Source organism: Odocoileus virginianus, chromosome 32 (genome assembly GCF_023699985.2).
Source record: "Odocoileus virginianus isolate 20LAN1187 ecotype Illinois chromosome 32, Ovbor_1.2, whole genome shotgun sequence".
NCBI lineage: Eukaryota > Metazoa > Chordata > Mammalia > Artiodactyla > Cervidae > Odocoileus > Odocoileus virginianus.
In genome coordinates, this window is record NC_069705.1 from 29,132,629 (window position 1) to 29,157,489 (window position 24,861).

Sequence of the window (24,861 nt, forward strand, 5' to 3'; positions counted from 1 at the left end):
TTACGCTGTGTGAACATTCATCACACACACTTACCCCATGGGTTAGATGACTAGCTATTTGCTTTACAGGAAGAGTCTGGAGCCGTGGAGCTCCAAGAGGGGGAATGTCACTAAATCCAGGTATTCCCACAGTAGGGGTAAGGTTTCACAGTTAAATAAATTATGAAAGTCAGGTGAATAACTTCTTTTTATTATTCAGCAGCTCTTGATTTCACAGCTGCAAGAGCGGAGATGACAAATATCGAGGACTCTGGATTTTCCTTTCGGAGGGAAAAACACACCACTCTAAACACTTAAAAATAAGTTAAAACCATACCATTTCCTTTCGAAAGAAAAGATTTTTATGAACTGCGACCGTTCTCTCAGAGGAGTCAGAATCCTGCCTTCCACCTTTTTGGTGAGTCACTACATTTCCTCCTGTGTCCAGTTCACTGGAAGGTTCTGAAAGCAACAAATTACCTTTCCTCCAGCACAGAGGTTTTTGCTCCTAGCATAAAATTCACAATGTACTTCTGGTATTCTTGTTTCCCCTATTACATGCTTGAAAAATGAAGCGTCTGTATAGACAAACTTATACAACTAAAAATAAGGCTTGTCCTTCAAAGGAGTCCCCTTAGGTTTTCCACACTTACCCAAATGGTTCTGTCATCGTTCAGAACACTTTTGGGAAGTCTGCTTTGGGTATCGCCTTCACAAGAAAATTAGGCTAGACTTTACAGCTCCACATTGTTTTTGACTAATAATGTTGTTTCCCAGCTCCATCATTTGCTTGACATCAGGTCACTTTTGGTTTGAAAAAAGGAGTTCCGTCCTCCCAGGACAAAGTTTTGTCACCACTGAGGAGTCAGAGGAATGGATAATAGATTCTGAAGGCAGTTAAATACGGAGGCATTCAAAACCGGTACAAAAAGGCCTCCCTGGAGTATGTGGATAGCTTCCGAGTGTGTGCTGGATAGGGGAACCACACTCATTCGGGGGTAGAAGCTATGATACGAGTGATAACAAAACAAACTGACCACATTACTTTATAATTTCATTTAGAAAACTTAATTATATGCCTCTGTAAGCCTCACTCGGTTTTAAATTTGAATAGGGATCTTTTAAAACATTCCTGGAAAAAATGTTGATCAGGAATTTCCATTTTCAGTTGTTTTAGTTCAAAAGCTCTAATAACCAAGATTGTGCAATAAAATTTTGTTATGATGTAATATTAATCAAGGAGAGAAATAAACTGGTCTCACGTAAGGTATTTTTCTCTCAAGTACCAAAAAAAAAAAAAAAATCCACTTAGACATATAACCAAATGTTATTTAATATCTTAAAAAGTAACACAATCCAAAATGGATATTTCACACAACACTACATAAACAACATGAACACAATATTACCATATGGAGGGACTTTCAAATATAGACTTACAAAAATCCCTGTGCTTTTTTTTCTTTTAAGTTATTATACTAAGCATGACAAGTAATCATCATTTACAATATGGTACACTGACACGATAAAAACCATGTTACAAATGTGCTGTTATAAATCAGTAACATTAGGGAAGACATTTCATGAACTGTAATTATTTCATATGAAATACTATACAATATAAACAGAACATCCATCTTGGATGACCTTTACAGCAACCAGAGACCAAGTAATTTAAAATTTTTTTTTCAGTGCAAACACATTTTATTCAAGGCAGTCTTGGCTGCAAAATTTCCTTTCTAACATACAGTAAATCCCACTTGCACTTCTTAATTCATTTATCCTAATGCAATAGTCACATTCAGTCACTCGGAGAAAGATACCTGCAGAATTGTGATCCCTTTAAACTGAACGTTGAAATTTAATTCTTCTCTAGACAGTTGTATCTATGTCAACTACTCTGAGGACCTTAATTTGTAGCTGTCAATACTTACATGAAGCTGACCCTAGGTCAGCTCTATGCCTAACCCGTCACACACTGCTTTGCCCTTCCGATGTGGAAACATTGGAGGTTATCGGGATCTAAGTGGGGACGAGGCAGGGAGGGCAGACCGGGAGGAAAGGCAGGTGAGGAGCTGTGTGTGTATACGCCAGGATGGATTCTGTATAACTGCAGAGGATTCGTGCTGGAGACCTCAGATCTCGGGTTTGGTACCTCTTTTGGGAGGCAGGGCGCAAGTGAACAGGTATGTCAAAACCAGGCTCTGGGCAAGGAGGGAGGCAGCTCTACGTGGACCAAACAAGCTTCTAGCCTTACCCTGGCTTCCAGGGTCCTGGCCACCTCACTTGGGAAACCATCCCTTTCCTCACTGGCAGGGCGTGTGTGTGCGTATGTTCACGTTTGAGGACAGCAAGGAGCAAAGAAAGCCCTGTAACTGGTAACATACAATCATCAGAAGAAGGTTTAGTCCCCCTCGAGCCTTGTAGAATTCTGAACCTTGCAAACCAGCCACTGTAAGTCCTAGAACAATTGTAAAAACATAGTCTAGTGTGAGAGGAGCTATGGCTGGGATGGTACTGTAAAAGACGCAGAGATGAACTCCATCGGGGAGACACCAGTGTCTATTTCCAACACCCCAGGAAACAGTAATGAGTTTTCTCATAGATCTAATTTATGAAACCTCTCCCGAATAAAAGAAATCTATGGGGAAAGATTGGATGTATCCGGAATACTGTAAAACCTTCTGGGAGAGTTGACAGAGTGATGGCTGATTCCTTTATCTTACTTGGCAAAGATCAGACTGATGATAATCTCTTTCCTGTCCGTATTTTACTAACCCAGAGCAAAGCAATGCATGGCTTTTGCCTCCATTTTTCCTCAAGCCCTCAGTGTGTGCAGAAATCTGAGGATGGTGGGGTGATAAGAGACCTGGGGTAGGTGGAGAGTTGGAGGTGGGGAAGGAAAGGATCACTTCCGCGGGGACCACTGTCGCCCAACAGCGCACTGCGAGCTGGTTCTGTGACTGGCCTGTGATAAACGGAGAAGGTCCTCGACCAGGATCTTTTATCTCCTAATTTGAGATTTAAAAAAAAAAAAACCCCACTTGGAACTAGATCAGCTTCCCTGGCAACTCCGGATTCTTCGGATTAGGGCTCAGTATACTGAATTTCAGTTGTGCTGAGAAGCACTGTGGAGAGGACTTGATAAAAATTTTTTTTTTTTAGTGAAAGTTTCTGTATCAGCACCTTCCACTGCCAGGGGCAGTCATGTTCCTGAAAGATGGTATTTGAGCATAGGATTTAGAGAAGCCCAATAGGAAACTGTAAACAATCGTGTATAATCCAGATCTACTTCAGACCCCAAGGGCATCTGGGCGGCTTTTTTTGTTTTTTGTCAAATTCCCAACACCCTGAACTTTTTGAATGAAAATGGACAAAGGTGTCAAGTTGTATTTGTTTTCTTTGACTTTATTAGCACACATCAGAAAAATAGCATTGTATTTTGTGATTTCTCATGATGGTCTATCAAACAGATAGAAAATAGATCACTGATAGCTGCCACTGTGTTTCTGGGTAATCTTATGTCACTCCTGTTTGTTCAAGTACGGGTTTTACAGATAGGACCTGCTTTGTGAACTGTGAATCCGAATGCTTTGGAAGCACTTTGAGATCCCAAAATGAATGTGCGAAGTGCTCACGGGTTGTTGGTTTTTAATCAAGCTCCAAACACTGCCCATGTTATAAATTGTGAGGCTTTTCAAATCAAGATCACTACTGTATGGTGAGCAATACGCCTATCATTTAAGTTAAAAACTTTATTTTCAAGTACACTTTGTGGTGATAAGTGGTTTGTCCTGGGTAGAATTTTACAAAGCTGTGCCAACCTAAAAAACAAACATGCTTTCATTGCTGCTGAACAGGTTTCTTTTCTTTTTTTCCTCCCCATAGTGACTGCAATATAATTTAAACTTACATTTTAGAAATGCTGGTTGGATTGTGAAAAAGGGAGACTGAGGAACAGCTGGTGTTCAGATTGCTGTGATTCCAGATTAACTTTCACTGGATGCTTCCTGAACTTGAACTTCACAACATCAGAGAAGCAGTCATTTATTACTTTCACCAGCGAGTCCTCTTTCAGCTTTTCCCGTTTTCTCTATTTGATGGCACCCCCCCCTTTCATATGCTTATGAAGGTCCCCTGAGATGTGCAAAATATATAAAATGAAATACAAATTATGGAACGGAAGTTGTGGATACAAAGCACAGCTCTTTTAATTCCAATGAAGTCTGGGCTCGATACGGTAGCATGCAAGTGAAGGCAGAGAGGCCCAAAGTGCTTCAAAGTCGACAGTCCAAATTTCTGGTGTGTCTTATGACGGAAAACCTAGAATTCAAATCAGATTTTCATAGGAGTAAATAGCTTGCTAAATTATGTTTACCAACTGGCTCTTGGCCAGAGAGAGCTCTTAGCAGGAATGAGGTGGGGGCAGGGGCGGGGGAGACAAGAAATTTAAGCTTTTCATTCATAACAAAATCAAGTGCTTTCTGTGGGAAAGAAGAGAGACGGGTTTACAGCTGAGAGTGAGATAATGCCATCAAAGAAAAACCATGGCAATGAGACAGTCACGAGTCCACACAGGCAACCACTGACACACACAGAGAATGCCATGGCCTAATGGTTAAGAACGTTGTCAACTTTGCTTTTCCAAACAATACACTTGAACGCACTGCGGCCGCTTCATCAAATTTATGGAGGTAGTTATATGTAAAAATAAAAATTACCATAAAGTAATATGCTGTATCATAATAATACATAAGTGTGCAAAATGCCGACAGATGGGTTGACCCTTTAAAGTTGAACACTCACTACACAGAGATTCAACCAGATTCAGTTTTGTAAACCTTTCAGTTGATAAACTCTAAGTGAAGTCTAGGTAAGCAGCCGTGGCCACAAAGCGATGGTTTCACCGGAGGAAAAGGATGCTGGCAAAGCTTGGAGCGGGTTACTGAGAACATCACCACAGACCATTTGGGGTCATACTCGTAAGGTGCTTCCAGCCCCCTCTTCTCCCCCATTCATTCAGGCATCCCAATTCGATTCAGATGGGCATGTATCTGCATGGAACGTCTGCTCACACCATATCCTCCTTGAAGTCCATCATTTCTATGCTAATGGCTGCTGGTCTAAGGGAGTTTTTTTTTTTTTCTTCCCTAAATCATGTACCCCATAGCATCGGGCAAAGAGTGTACACATTTTATTCAAATGTCTTCTGTAAACCTATTTCTTGTGAAATATTGATAAATTCATATTTTAAAGCTTCTCTTTAAAGGTAATGCTTTCTTTCCTGTTCACACAGTATTTGATTATTCTAATGGCTACTTTAGGAGGATCAACTAGAGGCTGATGTATTGTTTCAATGGTTCTATTATTTATGAACTGATTGTATGATTCACGCTGGAGGGTAGGTTTAGGGGTGAGAAAAAGAGAATTTAGACAGAAGAATTTAGTAACTGTGTGGTATACAACTCCCCAAGGACACAGACTCTGTATAGTCTATTGGATACGTCATCATTCCTCTGGACAAATTTAAGCAGTGAGACAAGAGTGCATTTCTGAGCAATCAAGGCATGCCTTGGAGGAAATAAAGCAGGAGATTGAAAGCCAACAACAGAAGCATTTTAAAGGTGTGGGAGTCTGCCAAGAAACGTGCTCACGTTTCACTATAAGCACAAAGAAAGGAAACTATACTAAACTTGACGAGTCCAGTTTGACCCAACGAAACTTCCAGCTATCTGAAAAAGCATGAGAGAGTCTCTAAATGTTTCAAGAAACAGCCCAACTGTGTCTATTTAAAGACTCTACTCTTTAAACAGATGGCTAGTGACTCAACCTAATACTGAAGCAGGAGTGTTTCGCCAATTTATGCCAATTCCTGAAATCCGAGGTGAAAATATTTTAGATTTATTTTGCGGTATTTATTTTATGGTATATGGCTCCAAACATCACATGCCACTCAGCTAAATAAAACTTTTGGTCAGACCATTTACTGGTATCAAATGAAATCCTTTTGTGAATAAATTTCCATTATCTACAGATTTATTCCATGGTTCTCCTAAAATGAGACATGGGAACTTTTGAGACATCCTTCCCTAGAGAACTGAATTTTGATTATTTGTAATCCCTTTGTTGCTGAGAACCTTCTCTGTAGTCATCATGACATTGTAAACCAAAGCAAAATGTAATTAACAAACCATCCTGAAATAAGTTGGGCTAAAAACTATACTATACATCCACCTAAAAATGCCTCCTGAAATTGGTTACAAAGTATCTGTAAACATTACTCTGGCATAGTTCATGTATGCATAATTGTTATTCTGATAAATTTAGGGGGCGTACAGTTAGGGTTCCACCACACTTGCAGAATGATCACATTCTGTTGTTAATTACATGGGCACATGTATATTTCTAATGAAAAAGTATTTTAAAGTTTTCTCTATAGATATCCTCCCAGGAATAAAAGGCCTGAAGTTCAACTCTCCCTAAATTTGCTCTTTCCTATAACCACTAAAAATTATCTCCCACAGCCTAATTTAGGCATTCTATTTAAAACTACATAAAATAGATTTATGTCCTTCCATTAGAAAGAATAACGTCCCCAGGCCATAGTCTTCATTTGTATCACAAAGAACATTTTGCTTTTAAACAAACTAATTACCATTTATCTCTGATAGTAAGATAGCATCACCCTTAAGTCTCACAAGGAAGAAATGCTCTTCCTTCACTATCTGATGAACACCTTTTTAGAAGTCCGCATTACCTCTCCCATTGCTCAGCGCTGTGCCCCAGCCAGGCTGGGGAACCCTTCCTTTGTCCATTTCAGATTCAAAGGCCTATATTCCTGTTTGTGATGATGGAAGGTTAAACATATCAGACAAGCATCTGTGACACTTAAAAAACAAAATCCCGAAAACAAACACTCCCAGTATTTGGATCACGACCCCTTCTGACACACTTCCGTGGGCTCCTATACAAAATCGTGTCAAAAAAACTCACAGTGCAAAATGACCGGGGCCTCAATGATTCACACACAAAGGGCTGGGGTCCCTTTTAGTCATTTTGGCATCAATTTCCCTCAAGGTAGACCCTTGCATTTGACATTTTGTGGTGGCTTAGTTATCTTTTTTTTTTTTCTTTTGGAAGTGTCAAGGATCAGTTCTGTGGCACCATCTGGTCACAGACTGGGAGCAACACGCATCTGTGGCATTTTAGAATGGACTTGGCAACTGCAAGACATCGAAAATGCATATTACATTTACAGTGTCTAGACTTCCATATGTGTGCTCAGTTACAATTAGTGAAGCAAAAGTGTACATATCACCCTACTGCTATTCTTGTTGCTACAGAGCCATAAATGTGAAAAGCAATACTCTGAAATAAAGATTTTTCGGTTGTTGTTTTTTGCCCTAGCCTACTTAGCAGCACAGTTTAAGTCAACACAAAAACTGCCGTTGAGATGCTTGTCTTTCCAAAGATGTAAACACCAGCCACAGTGTCGTAAACTTGGCTGTATCGAATGAGACGGGAGATCGGAGGCAGGATGACTATCACACGCTAGTAACAGAAGCTTGCAAGCAGTTGGAAGGTTTCTGTAATTTCTCAGCTTCGTTGGTGGGGGGGTCCGTACTTGCTCGGAAACTGAAGGCCGGGCCAGCTCCACCGTGGGCCGGGCTCCAGGTAGGGTTCTGACGACGGTTACTTTCAACAATGCTTGATGTGTTGGAAGCCAGGCTCTCCCGAGTGCTACAAGAGTAAAAAGGTTTTGTTTGGTTTGGTTTTTAACATAAATAATTATATATTGAGCCCTAGAGGAAGAGCAAATGATGGAGTTAATGGATTTCCTCTGGCGGTTTATCATGTCATGTATATAGCATCTCATACTGATTATTCACATATGCTCCAGCAACTTGGACTCCAGAAGCTTTTCACAAGACATGTTATCATCAGCAGCACGCTGAGTAAAAGGTTTTCATACAGCTAAATATATGTCTTCCCTAGACTTTCATATTCAAGGAAACGCCTTCAAAATCTGATGTGATAGATGGCTCTCATGTTCCTTTTTTAAAAAGGCTAGTCTTCGTAAATTATACATAGGTAATGATTTCATTTCAGGCCCAAAATTCATGGAGAGAATTGCTCCTGAATCAACTGCACACTTTTATCCTAATGATTCTGTTTTCATTCCGCTTAGTAGATTTTTGACTCTGGAGGTGAACTTCAAGCAGGACACTAGCCAATTTGCAGCAGTGATGGGAATAACATTCTTTTTAAAGACGTCATACCTCTGTTTCAAATACATAATGACGTCATACTCTGTTTCAAATACATAACACTTTATGTATATTCTATTTCCAGATAAGGAATCTAAGGTTTTCTCTATTTACATTTATTTCCTCCCTTCTTCCACTTTGGTAGAAATATTTAATTTTTTAAAGGAATCTTTAGAGGTGATTTAAAAGCTCCTAGTATTTCGACTTCTCTTTTTTCTAATTTAGAAATACTTAAATCTATTTTATTGTCTCAAGAGGTGTATAACATTTAACATGTCAAATGTGTAGGACGATGACAGAAATAAGATGACTTGGCCTGACTGATGGGAAATGAGTGAGTTTTTGTGTTCTAGGTCCTCAAAACAGTGATAAAAAACTTACCAGCTCACAAAGAGGTAGAAGAAACCATAATGATGCTCAAAACATCCACCCTATTGGATAGATTCAAGGTTTATAAAATATTCTTACATGTTGGTCCCCATCACTGATTTAAAGTCAAACTACCCAGTGGACATCCTCACCACCTGGCTTTCATCCTCATCCAAAACTCATAGCGAGTCTGTCTGAGCATTATACCTTGGTAGCCATGTCTGACAGGGCATTTCACCCTGACCCTTTGTGGCCTTAAGCTTGCTTCTCAACAAAAAGCCAAGAGTTAGTTGTTTAAAAGGGAGCCTGTTCACCGACTACCAAAAAAGACAACGGATGCTTCCTGACTGCAGAGGGTACCTCCAGAGGGTTCATATCTTCATAGAAGTAAATCAAGTTCTTTCATGATGCTTATGGTCAATCTGGGCATATCTAAGGAATACTCCAAAATATCATCACTAAAGTGATGGAAAACTCTAGACTTACCTACTTACCTGCCTTACACCTCCTCTAAGAAAAATCCATCAGTGTTTTTCCAGGACTACAACTGAGAGTCAGGTGGAGGAAGGAAAAAGGACAATAAACATGCAGAACCCCAGAGAGGTCGTGACACGTTCCTTTGGTTTCATTCATAATCACAGTAGTAACTTTTTAGGGCATTTGATTTCCTCATCTTTAAAGCAGGGCGAGTTATGTGCTGTACATACTCAGTGAGTGACTCAGAAGAAGAAATAAGCAACCAGGAAAGATCTGTACACGCAAAAGCTAGACAAATGCGGGGAGTTATCTCTGTTGTACGTCTGGCATCTCGTGAAAAAAATCAGTCTCCGTGGGGAGGCTTGGGAATCTATGTATTACTAGTGACTTTTTGTTCCCCCATGGGAAACTGCATTTTGAGGTCCAAGGAATCCACTTTTAAACCAGTTTTTGAGGTGGGAAGTTAACTTATCAAGTCCCTACTGCATGTCAGGTACCATCAACACACATCATTGCAACAGATGGCCTAAGGTAGGAGCTACACATGCTCTAAGATTCCTCGGGCTACCTTTGACCATGGCCAACATGTTAATAGTGATAAACACAACGGGGCATTCCAGTGTCTCCAAAGGATATATCTCATTACTACTGTGACACTGCATACACTGTTTGACAGTCAAATGGAAGGCTGTGGATATGATGATGAAACAACTCACGGAGATGGAGGGTGAGCAGTAACAATAGTCCTCACATTTAAAATGTCACATTTTTTTTAAAGAGAGCTAATGGAGTGCAACCTTAAAAATAAAATCTCAGAATTTTATAGGCAGAAGAACTGAACCAAGAGGCCCTGCTGTTCCATGTCCTGCATGCGCCCCCCCTGGGCCCGCACTTGGAAAGCACAGGACACATCAGACACGTGCTGGGCGGCCTGGAGCCCTCTGATTCTCACATTGTGTTTATCAACAGGTTTTCAGCCTCAACTCTGGAACAGCAGGCTTTGCACGACAGGATTCTTCATTTGCAGTATTCAATCTCACGGCATAGTTTAAATGTCTACCTTGTATCCTTTGCTCAACGCACTTTGAAGTGAAAGTGTTAGTCGCTCAGTCTTGTCCGACTCTTCGCGACCCCATGGACTGTAGCCCGGCAGGATCCCCTGTCCGTGAGATTTTCCAGGCGAGAATACTGGAGTGGGTTGCCATTCCCTTCTCCAGGGGATCTTCCTGACTAAAGGGGACTAGAGCACTTTGGAAATGTGGCTGAACACGACTTCTGAGTCAGCACTGAAGACGCGACAGTGTGGAGACCACCTTTTTTTTGCAGGGGGGCGTGGGCTGGTGGCGCAGGTTGAACCTCTGTAGCTCACTGAGCTCGTTCACTGAAAGATCGGAATAAATGGCCCCCTGGGGATTCCTGTATCTGTAACAGTGGAGCCTTGTCAGCATGACAGTGCCATTTGGCTAAAAGACTCCTTACACTGGAGTGTAAAACTCCCTGTAACTCAAATATTCTCCTTCACAGACAATCCTCACGCATCGGAAAGGTACCTGAGTAAATTTATCGAAGTAGAGGGGAAATATAATTTAAAAGTAAATATCGAAAATAAGTTTGTCACTCAGGTTCTAACCAAAGGATATGAAAAACAAAAGGGGTGTGATCAGGAATTGTTCTGTAGATTCTCTAACTGCATGACATTTATGGGTGATCTCCATATTCCCATAAAGAAAATCCTACCTAGTAACAGAAGGCAGAGAGCTCCTGACTGAAGACTGTCTCCTTAGGACAACCTATCAGGACAGCACATTTGACCCTGAGTACACTATTAAAGCAATGCAAATAAGCTTTGTTCAAGACATGATCCCGTTCATCAACTCCATAATCTGTACTCCTAATTTAGAGATAATAAAATATATTCTGTGGAGAGACTGGTTTAACAATTACATGAACATTTCTGTTAACCTGCCTCCATACAAAAAAAAACTCAATATTATGCAGTGGTCAGGTTTTGAGTCAGAACCCACTAAACTCTCAATGTCCCCCTTGCAACTATCTCTGGAGCACTGTGGTTTTCCCTCCGTGGAGGTCTAGCGGCCAAGAGTGCCCCGTGAAGAGCTGGAAACTGGTGTGGAGATGCATCGAGCAGGGAGAGCCCATAGAATAAGAAAGAGCAGGGCAGGAGGTCCAGGCCAATAACCCACACCTTCCATAAGCAATGGTAGTGAATGTCTACCACCAACGGCAGACTTTTAGTTATGCTTATCCACTATCCCCTACTAGGAAATCAAGAGGAAAAATGAAAGTAGAAGAGGGAAGCAGAGAGAAAGAATATATAAAACAATTGGTATATAAATTTTTCATTTGGGATAACAAAACATTTAGCAAAAATTATTTCTTAGCAAAGTTATTTAACAGGCCAGTAGTCTGCAGACTGAGTGTCATGGCTCCCTCAGGTTTTAAGGTCCCCGAGGGTGGGCAGAGGAGACATGGAGCTCCTGGCTTCCACGTTAACCAGGGTACCATCTCTGTGGTTTGTTTAGATATAAGACTTCCACACGTGTTAACTTGGAAAAGAAATGTTACTTGACAATAATAATAATGGTAATAAAGAACTAGCCCTTTAAGAAATAACCAAGGTCTAATACGGGGACAAACAGGTGAATGATTCCCAGTTCTGGTTTTGGGATGCTCTGTCTCCAAATTATCCAGAGACAGAGTCAAAGGATTACAATGCAACTAATTTTAATTCTTAATAGTTAAAATAAATATAAATATAAGAAATACATATTTGTATCTTGGACTTGTTCAAATACAAAATACTATGAAAAGTTGGGAATCACAACTAATGGGAGAGGTCAATCTCTCAACAGTATTTCTGCATCTCAGAGTCACCAATCTGGAGTAGAATTCAGGAGAGTCAGGTCCCAAGTCGCTCGTGGGAGAGAAGGAAGAATTAAGGAGAAAAAAAGGAAAGTGGCATAGACTCCCTTTTGCTTCCTAACCCCCTGAACCACTTCAGTGCCCTGGCTGTGGCCACTGGGCACTGCATACTCGGCTGTTAACCCTCTGCTGAATTACCAGCACCCACCAAAAAGAAGGCAGGACGATCGGCGTGCCTGAACAGTGCCCATTCTGCAGGAGGAGAAGAGAAAGTGCTGGCATGCACTTCAATCTAACAGAGCACAGGCCCCCAGTCTTCCTGGGACAGGACCAGTTCGACGTGCCTGCAGACTTTTGAGTGGTGAGAGGAAGGCGTATGAGAGCAAGAGGTGCAGGCTGCACAGAAAGTCAGGGTTGAGATGATGACAAGCTTCTAGATCCGCTGCAGAGGTTGCGAGATGAGCTATTATATTCTCACTAGGTGGATTCCCTATCTCTGAGTCAATCAAGTTATTCCCAACCCCTACTTCCCACCCTCACACTGACTACTTATTTTACTCAAAAAGCGACTATTTTTTGAAGGACTTAAAGGAAAAAAAAAAAAAAAACCCAACAACCCTTCCTTTTTCAGCGTGGTGGCAATATCAACATCGAAATACTTGGGAAATGTTGGTCTTAGATTGGACGGGAAGGAACCAACCCACCAGTCCAGATTGGTGATCTCTACAGCTGCAGAAACATTTGTTTCAATTCCTGAAAAAGAAGTCAGAAACAGGCTGTTAACAATACAACTCACACAACTCTTGACCCTCTTTCACAGAACTGAGACTGAAATTAGAAACTCTTCGAGTTAATCTGCATAAAGCCCCAGGCCCCGGTGGATGGATGTGTGTGCACACAGCCGCCTCTCCCTACCGTGGGGAGTTGAATCCACTATCCACCGTGATGCTGCTGCTGTCCATGCTGTCCAGACGTGCCGAGTGGGTGGCCCTCTGGTTGCTGCTGCTGTCGGCTTCCTTTGGGGCGAGCAGGGTGAGGTTCTTCTCAAATTTCCTCTGCAAGTCTCTCTCCTTCTCCCTCTCCAGGAGCCACTGCATGGTCCCTACATCGTCTCTGTTTTTCTCCTCCTCCGCGTTCTTGTTGGCCCCTTCCTCAGACTCGTCGTCATCAGACACGTTGTAATAGTCGAAAGAGGCCTCCTGGTTCCCCACTGACTCCGGCTGACGCTGGGAAGCCGGCAGGGCGGGGGCGGCCGAGGTCCCCAGGGACGGCTCCGGTTTCTCGCATCGGCCTGGCAGTGTGTCGGCAGGGGTCTTCGGGTGCGATTTGAGGAGGGACAGGGTTGATTTGTGATAGCTGTTTACAGACAAGGTGCTGTGAAGAGGTTTGAACAGTGTGTCTTTGCTGAATATCTCTTTCCTCTTGTCCAGGGTGCTGGGCTCGGCGCCATGATGCTGGATGAGGCGTCCGTTGGCAAGGCCTTCGACTACGGCGCCTGGAGCGACTGGGCCCCCGCCCGGCCCCTTCGGCGACTCCTCCTTGTGCCCCGCAGGCTCCCTGGAGGAATGAGGGGCCTGCCTGTCCGACAGCGGCAGCTTTTTCACCCCTTCCGCCAGGGTCAGAGTGTCATGGTCCTCTTTGTTCTTTCCCAGAGGTGACGGTGCCGTGAGCACCGTCTCGCTGGAGGTGTTGCACTGGAAATAGTCATCTGCAGCCGTCTTTGTTGGACAAGAGTTGAGTTCACCGAAGGATGGCAAACTCTCGGGCGCTTTGCCTGGCTCCAAGAGGCTACAAGCGCTGGGCGGTTCCTTGCTGCCACTGACTATTTCTGGAATACACACCTCTTTATAGCTTGCGGAGGAAACGTGAGCCCTTTGATGACCGACAGTCTGTGCAGGCCTTAAAGTACTGTCGTCAATGTAGGATTGGCTGGGGGTCTGGTCATCTTGGCTACAGCCTTCGGCCAGGTCTTCAGGCGTCCCCAGAGAAGAAGCACCCAGAGGGCCTTTGGAGTTATCCATCGATCTGGACCTCTCCTTGGCCTTGTTGGATCTCTCGTTCCTGGACCTTCGGTCCTGGGTATGGCTGTGGCTTCGGTGCACTTTTGAGTGGGAGCTTCCCCTGGAAGGTTCAGGAAAAGGCATCTCAGTCCTCCTTTTGGCCAATTCCCCAGACACGTCCCATTCTGGGGTCATGGGGAAATGAGACTCGATCACGTTCGGGTTGCTATGCATGATGAAGTTATCCCCTTTGTGTTCAATGATGAAGCAGCCCTCCCGGGGGGCCCTGGTAAGAGGGTCACAAAAATCATACTCCCTGTCGCCCGGGATATCCAGATGGGAACCATCGGATGGGTCTCCCTTGGACACTCGCGTCTTGCTGTGCGACCGAGACTTTCCGTGGGACTTGCGGTGAGTCCGGCTCTTTTTACTTCTTCCGCTGTGATGGGCGGAGGACCCGGCTTTACTCCGGTGCGCCTTCTCTTCTTCAAGTTTCTTCATCAGCGCAGTGTGCCGCATGACGTTTTCCACGGTCAAGTCCGGGTTAATACGCCTGATGATCTCCATCTCCACCTCCCGAGGGATGGTGGTCGGCGTGTCCTCGTCTCGCAGGGGCCACTCTTCGGGAGGGAACTGGGCGGAGAAGTTGGCTAGCTGCTTGGTCTTGTCCTTCTTAAAGCTGAGCCGGAATAACTTGAGCCCGAATTTCTTGGACTGCTTTTCGCCGTCCTTCGGTTTGGACAGGGTTTCCGTTTTGTAGGAGAAGTTGACAGTACTTTTGCTCTTTTCAGTGGCTGGCACCTGGCAGAAGGAAGGAGGGCAGTAAGGGTCTTTGCAGTCCTTGGCAGGCTTCCTCTGCAGGGTGGCCGCGTGCATGCCATGCACGTCTTCCCTGCAGCAGTGGCAGGAGTCGCAGTGGTTCCTGGGCAACGTTCTTTCCCTGACGCAGCCTGAGGCAGAGGGCGTGAGGGTCCCCGGCTGGGGAGAGGTACACTGAGACCGATCAGGTATCCTCTCGTCCAGATGGTACCATTTACTGTTAGTTCTTATGAGGGAAGGAGTTATGAAATAAGTCTGTGGGGTGACGATGAAGTAGCCGTCAGGAGTCGGGTAGATCTTCCTCTCCCGGACCAGCGTGTTCAGCGTGTGCCGGAGAATTTCTTGGCTTGGGGTGGGAACACCTGAAACCAAAGCACACACTCATGAGAACGGAAGGAGCGGGGTGCAGTTGATTCTGGACTGTTTTGACTCTGCTTATGGACTGAATGGTGCCCCCCTCCCAAACCGATCCCCATGTTCAAGCCCTAATCCCCAGGGCGATGCTACTAAGAGGTGGGAGTTTGGGGTAGGTGATTAGGTTCAGATGAGGTCATGAACTTGCAGCCTCCATGATGTGCCTTTATGAGGACAGGAAGAAACTAGAGCTCTCTCCCCGTGATGTGAGGGTATGGCTGTCTGCAAATCAGGAAGGAGGCTCTCACCAGACACCAAATCTGCAGGTGCCTTTATCTTGGATTTTCCAGTCCCAGAATTGTGAGACATAAATATCTGTTGTTTCAGCTGCCCAGTCCATGGTATTTTGTTACATCAGTCCACATGGACAAAGACAGAATCCTGTTAATTTTGCCCAGCTTCTACGTATCATCATACAGCAACTAAACAGGATTCAAAGGTATTCATCAAGTTTAACATGAACCCTGGTTTTCTCTGATAATTCTTATGGAATTGTACTACCAACAGAACAAGAAAAGACAAAAGCTGGGAAGAGAGAGAAATGGATGCTAGATGGAGTTAGGTGGCTACTGTTGTTATAAACCTTTACTGAACTGAATTGTTCAAGACAGAATTTTTTTTTTTGGCTGCCCTGCATGGCATGAGGGATTTTAGTTCGCCTACCGGGGATCAAACCCAAGACCCCCTGCAATGGACATGCAGAGTCCTAACCACTGGACTGCCAGGGATGCCCTAAAGACAGAATATCCTTAAGTGAAGAAAAAAACATTTTCAGTATATTGTAAGTTTACAGAAAAGACTTTGAATAAAAGCAGCTAGGAAATCAGGGTTAAGAGCGCTATCTTGGTATTGAAAAGAAATCTAAAATATGTAGAGGCTACCACATACACTTGAAGCTGCCCCATACTCTCATTCCAAGATTAAGCTTATTTAATAAACTTAATTTTATAAATAATATAAAAGGGCAACTAGACTTGACCATTGTTTAGGATGTACTCTCCAATTTTGAAATCATCATCTTCAAATTTGAATGTGATTACAGCACTGGTGATATTTAGGTAAGACCTTCTTCCTTCTTGTCATAAGCCAGCAAAAGGAAGGTGGCAACAAAATGAATTTTTCAAATTCATAGCCAGAGAGCTCTCATAAACACACCAGTGAAAGCTTAGAGGCTCTTACATCCATCTGACCACTGAGTCTCAACTGCTGTATTCGTTAGAATAGATTTTCCAGAAGAAAATCACAGATACTCTTTTGAACAGTGATTGTTTTCAGAGTTTTGTGTGCACATTTAAGTGCCGACTACCTTAAGAGACAATTAAGAACATACGTTTTTAAGAGAGTATAAATTCTCCAGGCTATAGCATGTTTACTTAATTTCTTTAATGTTCTCCCTTCCTCAGTGCCAGACAAATCAAGGGTGATCATATTTCTAAGACTGACCTGAATGATATCATTTGGAAATAGGTCAGGTGGAATCATCCTGACAATATTCAACTGTGTCTGACCCACAAAAATGGCAATTTCAGGGGAGACTGAAAGCTCGCGCTCTTGGGTCAGACTGCAAGGATCCAAACTCCAGCTTCGCCACTGGTAGCTGATGTTACTGGCTGAATTAAGTGTGAGTCCTCCTGCCCCCCATATTCATATGTAAGTCCTAATCCCCAGTAGCCTAGAATGTTACCTTATTTGGACATGGGGTCTTTAGAGATAACCAAGTTAAAATGAGGTCGTTAGAGTGAGCCCCGACACACTATGTCTGGTGTCCTTCTACAAAGGGGAAATGTGGACACAGAGATATCACAGTGAGAAGAGGAACTGGTAGAAGGCAGATAACTACTAGCCCCAGTTTGAGGCTGGGACAGATTCTTCTCTCACAGCCCTCAGAAGACACCAACCAACCCTGCCGATATGTTGATCTTGGAATTGTAGCATCCAGAATTGTAAGACAACAGATGTCTGTACTTTGTTAAGACTGCTTTAGAGAACTACTACAGCTGAGGCAGCTTGCTTAACCACTCTGAGCCTTGACTTACTGTCATCAAAATGTGGACAATAATAGTCTGTGCGTGCCTAGTTGCTCAGTCACGTCCAACTCTTTGCAACCTCATGCACGACAGCCCACCAGGCTCCTCTGTCCATGGGATTCTCCAGGCAAGAATACTGGAGTGGGTAGCCTTTCCCTTCTCCAGGGATCTTCCTGACCCAGGAATAGAACCCAGGTCTCCCGCACTGCAGGCAGATTCTTCACTGTCTGAGGCACCAGGCAAGCAGGACAGCAATAGTACCTATCTTCAGAGGGATGCAGAGTTTAAATGAGTTTAATGTGTGTAGAATAGTGCCTGACACAGGGAGTGCTCACAAATATTAGCTATCAGTAGTCTCAACTTTGGGTCAGGACCCATGGAAACTCGGATTACCACCAAAGAACACTGTGTAACCGCCAAGAATAACTGGGTAAGCTGAGAAGTTTAGGCTCCCCCAGTCCTTCCAAAACTATGAAAGTAAAATACAAAAACACTAGAAATGGCCTGCAGTTCTCAAGAGGAGACAGTCCATGTACGATGGAACCTACATACTCAGAGACGTAACAGTTCCAAGTTCCATCTCTGGGTCAGGAAGGCCCCCTGGAGAAGGGAATGGCTACCCATTCCAGTATTCTTGCCTGGAGAATCTCATGGACAGAGGAGCCTGGCGGGCTACAGTTCATGGGGTGGCAGAGAGTTGGAGATGACTGAAGCGACTTAGTACACACACATGCTTCAGAAGGCATCCTTCATGACCAAGGCAGAAGAGGTTAACACTACTTCTGAATGATGTATTGTTTAACATAATCATTTAATTTTTGAGCAACATGGTTTCCTTTTTGTTTAAGGCTCTCCTCTTGAGAAATGTATGCTGATTTTTATGCAAATGTATGTTGGTTATTAAGGCTGATATAATATCAAAAAATTTTTAAAACACTGTATGATAGTTTCTGTTCAAAATAAGAATGAGTTTCAACTGAATTGGGTTGTAACCCAAGCCATATATTTGCAATTCGTGAGAGCCAACACACAACAGAAAATGCTTGCACAGAAGAGGAACAACTTGGCTTATATGCCCTGTGAGTAGCCCTACAAACTATTCTAGTTCTGCTGAATAACTTCAGGGGGTATCAGCCACATAGAATACAACTTTCAGGATAAGACATTATTCACATTAGAGTCTCACAAATGACGACCACTAAAGCTGTGAACCACAGCACCCAGATGACAAACTCATATTTGAAACTGACTCTGTCCTACATGGTAGCGTACTTTTGACCAACATTGTTAACAGAAGTTTTTAAAAAAACGGTAAGCCTCATTTAGAAGAATTCATGATTGACAAGTTTATTATGCTATTACAATAAAGGAAAGCTGAAGGGTCATTCATAAAAACAGCTATTATAACAAAAATAGCTATAGCTATTATAGCTATAAGACAAAAATTTCATTGTATTATAGAATCTGCTGATTGGAGGCCTTCCAAGTGCTGATCTTAGAAAACTCAGGAAACTACACGGAATCATGACTACAATGTAATCATGTCTACTCACCAGGAAGAACACGCTTTCTGATTGTTCACAAATGAAGTAATAAGAAAGAGTTTCCAGAGATAATTTACAGCTAAAGTTTTGATGTGGATTTTCAAGTACATCAATCAAATAATGTTCAACTGGAAAAACCCAAGTAGAAACATTCCCTGTCCAATCTGTTTTTTACACCTTTGACTGGGAGTTTTGAAAGCTTTAGCTGAAAGTCACTGATATCTATGATTTTTATGTTACTCTTAAGCCCAAGTATAATGACAGATATTTCCAATTATCTATGAAGTTCAGGGTTCCACTAGAAATCTGTAGGCTCACTTGTAAAGGGATGGCTGTGATGGAGACTGTCAAGGTTTGCATATTCCATCACGTCCAGATTCCAGTCCCAAAGTTCATCATGAGTTCAGATTCTGTTGGTGTAAAGGGCAAAGGTAAGCTCTATATTAAAATAGGGCTGGAATCTGACCTTTCTCCTTGTCCATATCTTTCCATCTCCCAAAGCAAAAATAGCTACTTAAATATACTGCATGCCAATGGGAGGTTATTTAGACATATATTGCTTTAATCTTGCAAATCTGACAACTGTTGGAACAGAGCACACATGTTCATGTTCTGTACAGTTAGAATTTTAGACTGAAAACTTAATGGGTTTCTTGGGATGATTTCTTTGTGTTCGTGAAGGGCACTGGCTGAGGGAGAATTCAGTAGGAAGCGATTTAAGGGGATGAATTGGAGACAGAATACAGTATAGATAACGTCAACAGTCTCCAGCAAACTCCAAAGTCAACTTCAAGTCCATAAGCTGTCTTAATACGTCTAATTTTACTCCCCTGAAGGTCACTTTCCTCCCAGGAAGATCCATGTGTAACAGCTTAACATGTGCTGGTCCAATTTAACTGATCATTCTGGAGGGATGAAGACCTATTTACTTATTCTTAATTCAAGTTTGGCTGATTTACAATGTTGCATTAATTCCTGCTCTATGGCAAAGTGATTTAGTTAAATATATATATATGTATATATAGTTTATATATACATATATATATATATATATATATATAGTTGTTTATATTCTCTTTTATATTCACTCCCATTATGATTTATCATAGGAGACCAAATAGTTTCTGGTGCTATATAGTATGACTTTGTTGTTTACCCATTCTACATATAATAGTATGCAGACCTATTTAGAAAGCTGAAAAGCAATAATTATTCTTTTCAGATCTTTTTAAAACTATCCATATTTCTGTAATGCGAATTGGTATATAAAAGTTGTTTTCAAGAATTCAAGCAATACAGAAGCATGATAAAACGGCTTAAGTATCAGCCTATAGATATTTTCACTAGAAGACTTCTTACTAAAAACTATTTAGAATGTGAATGTCCAAAACAGGAATAGAAGTCAAAATCTAGACTACTTTTTCTACTTATAACATATGCATTAAAAAGAAAAGTTTGAATATTTTAATAATATTCAGTTAGACTTCAAAACTTTACATTCTCAAATAGTAAACTATGAAAAAGTAAATAGTCTTAGCTTTAAAAAACAAAAATATAAATATGATAGTTAAATCCCTCCAAAGTTGTAGAACTGTCATTGAAATGCATTTTTCAAATAGAATTTGAAGAGTATTAAGCTTTCTAAATTGTTCGTTCTGAAGTAGCTTAAATGACACCAAAAGAAAAGCAGAAAATCAAAGGAAGAAAAAAAGAAGGGAGATAAGAAAGGAAGAAAAGAAGGAAAGCAGACAGGAAACAAAACTTGCCCTGAATCAAGATGCTCACATACTTTAGGAAGGTCGAGCTGTAAAGGTTAAATGGAACTATGGTAGTTTTCACAGAATTCTTTGCAGATTCTGATTTTGTTTCTTGCCCTCGGTGCCAATGAAAAATTATTACAGTCGAAGGTGGCAAATTATCTTTGAAGTAACGCTGAAGACTTGATTTTTAATTGCAGAGCTAAGAAAAGTTACTGGTCGGTTTTGGCAAAGACTTTTTTTTCTACTGAATTTAATCATGGGATGAAGCGTCCATATAAACCCCAGGGTGGCCAGAGTGTGCATCCATTTGGAAAGTACATCACCCTTTTCCCGTTACCTGGGAAACAGGTGGTCAGGTGCTCCATCAGTGCTTCTTGGGTGACAGGTTTTCTGGCCGAGTTCATTGCGGAAATGGCCAAGCAAAGGATTTCCCCGAGTGGGATAAACTGAGATTGACTGATGGGAGACATACTGATTGGTGATACATCACCTGTAGAAAGACAATTTCCAAGTAAGCAGTTCGTTAAGACCCAGCCACTTGTCACACACATACACACACACACCTTCACACCCGCACCCACACACACCCCCCTCCCGTGATTCTCACCTATTCCGTGGCAAGAATACAATCAACCCTCAACCCTGAAATGCGTTACTGCCACAGCCACGGGCACTCAGGTGGAAAGACTTGCACAGAACAGCGGAAGCTTCAGCTGCCTCCACAAAGAAAACTTGCCTTTAAAACCTGAGCTCTCGTTGGAATAGAGTTACTACTGAAAGGCGTGCAACTGTGAAGCTTTTATCCAATGATCTGTTTTTTTTTTTTTTAAACTTGGAGCTGATTTGTTTAATAACTGCCATTCACATCTCAATAAGTGCACTTGTGGTACCTTGAAGATTCATTCATTCAAACTCTGGGTGCCCTCTGCACATTAGCATCTTCTGGGGGCTTGAGATGCACCTCCCACCAACATCTCTGCCCTCAAGGAGTTTCTATTTAAGTGGAGGAGACAGACAGACAGAAAGTTCCCTACACAGAAGGCTGAACAATAATCTGGGGCAGAGGGGGAGGGTGACGTATACCCCTGGAGGTGAGGATGGGACCGAGGAGCAGGAAGTGAGAGAAGGTTTTTCCGAGGTCGTGCAGCCTGAATCTGGGGCTGAAGTGGGAGGGTGCCAGCAGCCTGCGAGGTGCAGGGCTATTTTCTGGGGAGCTGCAGAGAAGGGGGACAGGTATGGAGGGACAACCATGAGCAAAGAACTGAGTGCCCTAGGGCTTCGTCCTACGAGGGAATTCAAGGAGTGAGAGAGTCAGATGTGAATTTCAGGAAGACACGCCGGTGGCCACGTGGAGGATGGGCCTGCCATCCATCAGGGCCTGTGGCCTCCCGCACACATTTGGATCTGGAAGAGCAGGTGGGGCGGGGTGCAGAGCCAGCAGCGAGGGGCCCCACGTGGCTCTTGGGGAGGTGGGAACATTTGGGGCATGTAACTGTCTCCCTTGCTGTAATCTCGCATCACAGTGTGATTTTCAAGTCGTGCTCCAAGAAAGGATCCCCAGCGTTCCCCAGAGAGGCTTCTGGGGGCAGGCAGGGGAGCCCCCCACAGAGGGAGAGGTGGGGGGAAGGGAAACCCCTCCTGACATCTGGGGGCCACATGTTCCTACCTGGGGTACTCTAAGGTCTCGCTTGAGAAAGGCCGTTCAGAAAGGGGGTGAGGCTCTCAGCAGCGTATCTGTGAGCTTTGAAGCTCCTTTCTCACATGGATTTACATAATCTCTCTGCTTCCAAGTAGGATTTCACCCTTGTTATAAATCACCCTGATGCGCCAAAACTGGACTCAGGCCACCCTGTGCCAAGGAGCAACCCCGCTCCACTGCCCGGCGGTGTCTGGGGCCTCTGGGGTGAACCCCTCCTGTGTCCAGACATGACCTCCAGCTTGACTGGGGCGGGGAGGAGTCTCTAGGGCCTTTGGGAAAGAATGTGAACCCTGCTTTGATGGACCGGATGGTTTGATGGATGAAACCAGGCAACAGCGCCTGGGGATGAAAACGAGCAGGTGGGAGGGTAAGTCTAACAGGTGCACCAGATGGAGCGGTGGGACCCCAGGGTCAAAGGCTGAAGCCTGACCCCCCCACCTCGTCCCCAAGCCCAGCTTGGCCCAGTGCTCCCCTCTCCCCAGCATCCCTTGGGGGCTCCGATCAGCTCTGCTGTGGCTCCACTCTTTGAGAGACAAGTCTGAGAAGAGGGAGACATTTCCCCTACAACCAGAGGGGGAGTGCCCAGGTCCGGAATCGCAGGTGGCCAGTGGAGATAAAAACCAGCAGAAATCAGGAACTGAACCCATGAACTGCCAGGGCCTGTGGCATGTAAGGCTCACAGACAAGACAGACAGACCTCGGAGAGATTCTTGCTAACATCTGGCCGGGTAGTGGTGGGCAGAAGCTGGAAGATGGAATTTCGGGCTGTTATTCAGGATGTGAGTTTCACTCACCGGTTAGTGAAGCTGAGTTCATATCAATGACTCAAAAATGACAGAATCATGTGGGCCGGGACCATCTCCGTGGGCAAGCTTGCCACTGCCTAGAAGACTGTATTTAAGTCTTCAAAAGACTGTTGTACCCTTCATTCAAACACAACCTTATTCTGAAGGCTTCTGGTGGTGGTGAGATGCAGTGGAGTGGGGCGGGGGGCGGCGTTTCGAGCGACTGATGTTCAAACCCCTGGCCCCATACCTCAGTCGTAGATACTCTAATGATCTCTCCTGTGCATTCTTCTCTCTCCTTCCACCTTCCACAGAGGAGGATGAGGGCAGTGAGGCGGGTTTCTTGATGATTTGCTAGGCTGGCCACATGGGGTGATTTGATAAGTCAGATGAAAACGACAATGGGGTCAGCTGACAAAGGGTGGGGAGATCAAAGCGCCTGCCAAGTGTATTGGTGTATCGCTTGGGAGGTTAACCCCTCCCAGAATTTGCCTATCATAATTAAGGACTTCACAGAAGAAGATCCAAAAATACTACATATTTTCTTTTAAATGCGGGTCTATTTTCTGATTTTGCATAGGTAAAAAGGAACTTGAGCTTTCTGTAAAAAAAGGAGTAACCACTAGCAAAACCAACTAGTTTAGGCCATGCCAGTCCTTATGCTTTTAGCAGAAATTACTTGGTTTAACTAGCAAAGGTCAAATGTTTAGCAGTCTTCTCAGTTAATTTCTTTGCAGCCAAACTGTAAGAGGCAAGGGAGCCTTAAGTGTCTCTGAAACGCATTTATGTTGAAAAAGCTCAGTTTCACAGTAAGGCTGAATATGTGGAATGACTTTAAACTCAGGATAGAGAACCAAATGAAATGTGGATGCCCTGAATGACTCTTCCACATCATCTTTGTTTTTATACTGCACTAAGATAAAGCATATCCCACTCCGGTCCCACCCCCAGCCCCATCAGCCATCCTATATCCACTGTGCCCACGAGTTTCTCTTCTCTCCCTTCCATCTCTAGAGCGACCCCTACCCCAGGCCTCTCTGCCCCCTCACCTGGTCCATCACAATAGTTTGATGCTTCCTAGCCCTCCCTCCTACCACACACTCCCTTCTCTGCAGAGCTGCCAGGTCTTCTTAGAAAAACCTAAAACACACTGCTTCCCTGCCTGAAATTCTCCACTGCCTGCCTGCTGTGCCTAAGAGGCGGGGATTCCTGCCAGGTCTACACTGGCCCGAGACTGTCCACCCACCTCCGCAAGCATCCCCCAGCCCCTCCCTGCCTCTGCCCTGCAACGGGCTCACCCCATCTGTTGTTCTTTGAACTCACCAACCTTCCCCCTACTCACAGCCTCTGTCTTTGTTGAGCCCCCATCTGGGGGCTCCTGGCACTTCTCTCCAGACGGGCTGCTTCTCCTTCTCTGGGTCTCCTTTTAAACGGGGCCTCCTTGGGAAGCCCTGCCCAGGGCACCAGATCTAATGCTATCCTAAAACCACAGCATACTCCCTCTCATGTTACTTGACACTGTGGTTTATATTAAGAAATACATGTTTGGTCTTTGTCCCTAAGTCTGGCACAGAGCTCCTAAAACCCATGGAATTTCCTAAGTGATGAGAGAGACCAAGGTATCTTTGTTGGAGAACCAACCACGTGGTTGTACGTGTGTGCCAAGTTGCTTCAGTCATGTCCGATTCTTTGCAACCCTATGGAGTATAGCCCACCAGTCTCCTCGGTCCATGGAATTCTCCAGGCAAGAATACTGGAGTGGGTTGCCATTCCCTTCTCCAGGGGCTCTTCCCAACCCAGGGATCGGACTCGCATCTCTTTATGTCTCTTGCATTGGCAGG

The 24,861-nt window shown here is 43.7% G+C and overlaps 1 protein-coding gene across 4 annotated transcripts in view; it reads right to left on the bottom strand.

Annotated features, from left to right (window-relative positions):
• Window positions 1–1,287: 1,287 nt before the first annotated feature.
• STOX2 (storkhead box 2) overlaps window positions 1,288–24,861 on the bottom strand; it is a 110,904-nt gene continuing 87,330 nt past the window's right edge. For 2 of the 4 annotated variants that reach the window (XM_020876550.2, XM_070460088.1), the window contains 3 exons: window positions 20,874–21,026; window positions 12,888–15,153; window positions 1,288–7,719 (listed from right to left, as the gene is read on the bottom strand). In XM_020876550.2, the coding sequence (XP_020732209.1) occupies window positions 7,524–7,719; window positions 12,888–15,153; window positions 20,874–21,026 (2,615 nt within the window). In that variant the 3' untranslated portion in view covers window positions 1,288–7,523. Of the gene's footprint in view, window positions 7,720–12,887; window positions 15,154–19,094; window positions 19,187–20,873; window positions 21,027–23,270; window positions 23,380–24,861 lie in introns of all 4 variants that reach the window. The other 2 variants (XM_070460089.1, XM_020876559.2) reach the window with 2 other exon arrangements.